At 41.5% G+C, this 5,355-nt stretch overlaps 1 protein-coding gene across 1 annotated transcript in view; it reads left to right on the top strand.

The window, feature by feature from the left end:
• The window catches only part of tmem86a (transmembrane protein 86A), an 8,297-nt gene extending 2,948 nt beyond the window's left edge, over positions 1-5,349 (top strand). Inside the window, exons 2-3 of the mRNA XM_008312316.2 lie at positions 928-1,192; positions 1,648-5,349. Of these exons, the coding sequence (XP_008310538.1) occupies positions 928-1,192; positions 1,648-2,075 (693 nt within the window). The 3' untranslated portion in view covers positions 2,076-5,349. The remainder of the gene's footprint in view (positions 1-927; positions 1,193-1,647) is intronic.
• Positions 5,350-5,355: the final 6 nt, after the last annotated feature.

The raw sequence follows: 5,355 nt of genomic DNA, 5'->3' as shown, positions 1-5,355 counted from the left end.
CTTGTCCACTACTAAATCTAGCTGTCCTTTGAATGCTGGTTACCCCATCTTACCCCTTGTGCTGCATCTCCCAAAGCCCCACCTCCACGTTCTCAGGCTTCACGTTCACTTTTCTGGGACAACTGCCAGCATTAATTATGTTCTGTTGTATTAAAACTGACCAAAATGTTAACTGAAATGGCTGGTCTGAGAAAAATGAAATGGTAGTTTTCGCCTGTTCCTGTCACAGCACTCTTCTCTGCGCCGCTAATCTCCATTTTAGTGACCCTTCACTCACTTTGTTTTCCAACACAAACTCACATTTCTCCTCAGGGACCCCTGCTTTCAGCAAAGTAATTCTCAGAACCTTTGGGTGGAGGATGTTTCCAAAGAAAACTTTTCACCCTGCTAGGTGTCTCTAAGATATGTGGCTTGTTGCACAGTGGGAAGGGAGGAAATTTAAGACTGCTAATATTCTGCAGTTTAATAGAGGCTAAGATTCAGAGGAGGTAAAACTGGGTACTAAAGGGGAAAAAAATCAAGGGGGTGGGGAAGGGAACCGTGAGATAGAGCAAAGGTTATTTCAAGCCATGAATGTTTTCACGCTTCCCATTCCCTTTTTTTAGAGTTTAACTCAAACCACAAAAAAAGTGCATGTCTGACATTGTGTAATCTGGTGGCTGCACTGAGACAATATACTCCATCCAACCAGTCTTCTAAAAATACATAAATACATGGTTTTGTGTTTTCTCACTTAAATTAAACATGACAAACCGAACCTTTAATTCACAGTGTGCTGACCATTATGAGTTATATTTTTAGTGTGATGTGTGTCATGGCTGCAGCCAAGACAGTGTAGCAAGAACTGCGTCTTGTATCGTTTTCCAAACATAATAACGGTACGTAGGTTCACCAGACGTCATAATGAAATATTCCTTCTGCTTCTAGGTGAAGAGTGAAGGCCCTAAACTGGTGCCATTCTTCAAGGCAACCTGTGTATACTTTGTCCTGTGGTTGCCCACCTCGAGTCCATCCTGGTTCAGTGCTCTTATCAAATGTCTGCCCATCTTCTGCCTGTGGGTCTTTCTACTGGCACATGGTTATAGCTTCCTGTGTACAAACTCCAATGCCCGCAAGATTCTGGCTGGCCTTATTTTCTCTGCTCTGGGTGATGCTTTTCTTATCTGGCAGGAGCAAGGCTACTTCAGCCACGGTGAGCCAAAACTTTAATATCTCAAAGTGAAAATGAATTATTTGTCTTTGTGACACAGCACACCACTGCACACACAACGGAATGTGACATCTGCTACTCATTTTATCAATTTATTTAGACAATCAGGGGATTGTACGCAGAATGCTGGTACCAGCAAATCAATGCAGTGGTTTGTACAGACCTTTTCTGTCGGAAAATAATTGAGAAACACTGCTTTAACCTATTACCTTAGTGAACAGGCACACTCCCTTAACCACCAGGCTACCACTGTTCCGCTATATCGATATCGGTTGTCATCAGAAGTGTTTTGACAATATGGGCATATCAGATATCAGCAAACAGTTAATATCAGACATCTCTACATTTCTCATTAAATCTACAAACACTTTGACAGGTAAAATTAGCAACAACAAAAATGGAGCAAAGATAAAATTCTAATTCTAAATGTCTTCCAGGTCTTCTGATGTTTGCCATCACCCACATCCTGTACTCATCTGCCTTTGGGATGAAACCCCTCAATGTGCTCGCTGGTCTCCTGATCTCTGCCGTGTCCTCTGTGACCTACTGTCTTCTGTACCCCTATCTCTCTGGCCCCTTCACCTACCTCGTGGCAGTCTACGTCGCTCTGATCGGTTTTATGGGCTGGAGGGCCATTGCCGGCCTCCAACTTGCTAACGACCTGTGGACCTGGACCAAGATGTCAGCCTGTCTGGGAGCCGTGCTTTTCATGGTCTCAGATCTCACCATTGCCGTCAACAAGTTCTGCTTCCCCGTGCCCCACTCACGTGCCATCATCATGGCTACTTATTACGCCGCACAGATGCTGATAGCCCTATCGGCCGTCGAGTGCCAGGATGTGGAGATTGCCAGGAAGAGAACGTGAGGTACTGTGGTCTCCCATGGAGGCCCGCCACAGGGCTGGAAAGATGGCAGTTAATCCTCCCTTCAAACCTAGAGTGATCATGGACACATCTCTCTGCTAGAACCCCAACTTTGTGCCCTGTGATTAGGCTGTGTTCAGACTGCAGACAAATTTATTCACTACACATTTTTTATGTTTTCCAAACATCAATTCTTTTGCATGTTTTCCTCTACATTCCTGCAAATGTAAGAGACAAATGTAGGAAAAAATGGATGCAAATCATCTTGCTGTCCAAATTGATGCTGTGCATTTGCAGTATTGCTGCACCAACTTAAATTGATTTAAGTGGTCAGAAATTTCAAAGCCAATAAAATGCCTTTAGATGAGTGTCATGAGGAAAAAAAAAATACTGCAGTCCAGACTTTCAAAAAACAAACTGATAACAGTATCTGTAAATGTGAAACAAATCTGTCAGTCTGAACAAGGCCTCAGTGGGAACATGGTGTACCACTACAATATCTGTTCTTACCATGAAGATAGTGTAGTATTATCTTCATTCTGTCCCGACAACAATCCTACCTGTATCCTCTGATTCTAGAATAGCTATCTCTGAACCTAGTTCCAGTGGAGACAAATGTAGTCATTTTTGTTAATTTAAGGGGATGTCTCTGGGGACCTTCAAGGCGTGTATGTTTGTTTGTGTAAATGAGTGCGGTTGTGTGTGAGTGTTTGCTTGTATGACTGACAATTTTACCTCATTTTCCCACACAATCTTAACTTACAGATCTGGTACAGCCTTGGTATTAATGCTCAACCTCAGATTTGTGGTCGTAAGGAAAAGTTCACACCTGGTTCATTTGGTGTCGACCAGTGGCAAAAAAAACCAATCATCGGGTGACCCTGCTGACATTCCGAATGATGAGAATTGTTTGTGACATGTCTTACTTTACGCACATGCTGTTGTGTCGTCAGGGATGATCTTACTGTGAAGCTGCAGTGGGTCAGAGAATGTCATTCTGATAAGTCCTCCTCAGGACATTTCATCAGATCTGAAGATGTATTTAGAACACAATGAAGAACATTTAGATCTATACTTAGACCTGCCCTTTTGTCGTGCCATCACTCAGGATGATTAACGATACCAGGTCTGACCAGGGTCATAGTGACGATGTGGTCCAATCATACAGTTTAACCACTTACTTCTGTCTTCGTTTTTACTATACACCTTTCTCAAAAGGGATCTTTTAAAAAAATGGTTTTCTCGATCCGTCCCCTGTTCATTTTCCTTTAATAAGGGTGCTGTTGTTTATATCAGTCAGAGCCACGTGTGTTGAGAATTGCAATCTTTTGTTTTCCTTTGTTCACTTTGTGACATTTCTACACCCAGTATCTCTGACTAACATTCTGGTTGACTTGGAGGGTAGACAAACAAATTTGCAGCCGCATTTGGATATTCTGGTGTTGAGTTAGAGGAGGCTGTGTTTGTTTTTCACATGCTGTATTTTCCTGCTATATTTGTTTTTTGATGCCTTCCTGCTTTAGAATAAGCACAGCAGTGGTCGGCACCTGCTCGTTATTTTGTGTGAAAGTGTTTAACAGTGTTTTTGCTGGGAGTCATGTTCACAATCCTGACACCTTCATCCTCCCCCAGGCTTAGTTATTAGAACAGTTCACAGGCATCTGACTGCTGGCGTGGTTCAGCTGACTCAGTCATGCTGCCTTTGGTTTTGGATCATGTCTTAGGGACTAACACCAAAGAGCTAATGTGCTAGCTGGAATTTATTTCGTAAAGAAAAAAAGGTTACCAACCTTTTGAAATCATGTGAGAATTTTATTTTTCCCATTATTCCTTGAATACGTTTGTTTTGATCCTGGTTAATCCTGATGTGCTCTCTGTTTGAACGTGGTGTGTTCTTTTTGAGTAGGCATATACTGGGAGTGGGGTGGATGATTGCCTTATAGTAAAAAAATCTAAGATACAGTGTTTGTACGTTTGCGTGCTCTCCTTGTGTACATGGGGGTCTGGGTTCTCTGAAGACCACAGTTTCCTCCAAATGTCCAAAAGGACACTCTTTAAAATGAAGTTAACAGTGCACTCTAAATATAGACCATAGGTTAGAGTGTTGGGATTGGCCACTGCCCCCTCTGCAGCCCTGAACAGGACTAAGCTGCAGATGATGAATAAATAAAATAATATGTACAACAGTGTTTAATTATAACTATATCTAAAACCACTTGAAGAGATGAGACTGGAATCTTTTTTTATTTTTAGGCAGTTTCAAACAAGGTTCTTAAAACTGTGGGAAACCATTCTTCAAATCCATCACCACGTTAACTTGAGACATTGGTGTTTGGATTAAAGATGGAATGCATCCAGTCATGAGATGTTGTATAACATAAAAAAACAAACATGGGTGGTCAAAAATGAATCCATGTCATTGGTTCCCATTTTGCAGTGATACCAGGACCTGTAAACACACCCACATGTGTGCAAACATGCATATACAGAAACACACATCACGTGTATTTAGGGTCAACATCAGCCACTGTGACTGATCTGCAGGCAGATTATAGTGACCTTGTTTTATTTTTCCCATATTAAACACTAATTTGCCAGAATAGTTCCTCAGTCTTTTTTTGGCACATCAGCATTGAGCTCACATGACAGCAACATTTCTGCTCTGTCAATGGAAAGTTTGTGAGGACATTCGTCTGCTGCTGGAAGTTTCACTTGTCTCTGCATCATTGCAGCGAATTCATAGTCAGCATTATACTCCCACTTCCTATTTGAAGTAGTTTCTAAAAGACATTTGAGACTTGTTTATAATAGTGAAAATATAGTTAAAGTGATATCCAGCCACTGTGCTGTGGCCATGAGAGATCGTCAGGTGTGCCATAGAAAGTTATTTGTTTTCGTTTAATTGGTTTTTATTTACTGAATTTGCGTCTTGTTTGACCGAGCTTTAACCATCTGTGTGTTTTCTTTCAATTCCTGCGAGTTGTGTTCAACTAAACAGGCCCTGGTGTCACGTTGTGAGAGAGAATAAGGTGTAATAAGGTTTTGTTGTCTGCTTAGTTCTCCATTTATTTTTTCTGAAGCAACAAAATCCATGTTAAAAAAACTCAGTCTGGAAGCTAAAAGATGTGTAAGCGTCTACTGCTACATTTGTTTAGCAGCAGATAACGCCACTGTGGGCCTACTATAAAACTGGAGTTGTTTGGCTTGGTGGAAGTTGGTCATTATTTTACGTACAGCCCTTTTGTGTATCCATCAACCTTTTGTTTTACAGGAGACACTGAC

Source organism: Cynoglossus semilaevis, chromosome 6 (assembly GCF_000523025.1).
Source record: "Cynoglossus semilaevis isolate Cse_v1.0 chromosome 6, Cse_v1.0, whole genome shotgun sequence".
In the NCBI taxonomy this organism is placed as follows: Eukaryota; Metazoa; Chordata; class Actinopteri; order Pleuronectiformes; family Cynoglossidae; genus Cynoglossus; species Cynoglossus semilaevis.
The sequence above is the reverse complement of the archived record's forward strand: the minus strand, read 5'-3'. Positions and strand labels throughout refer to the sequence as shown.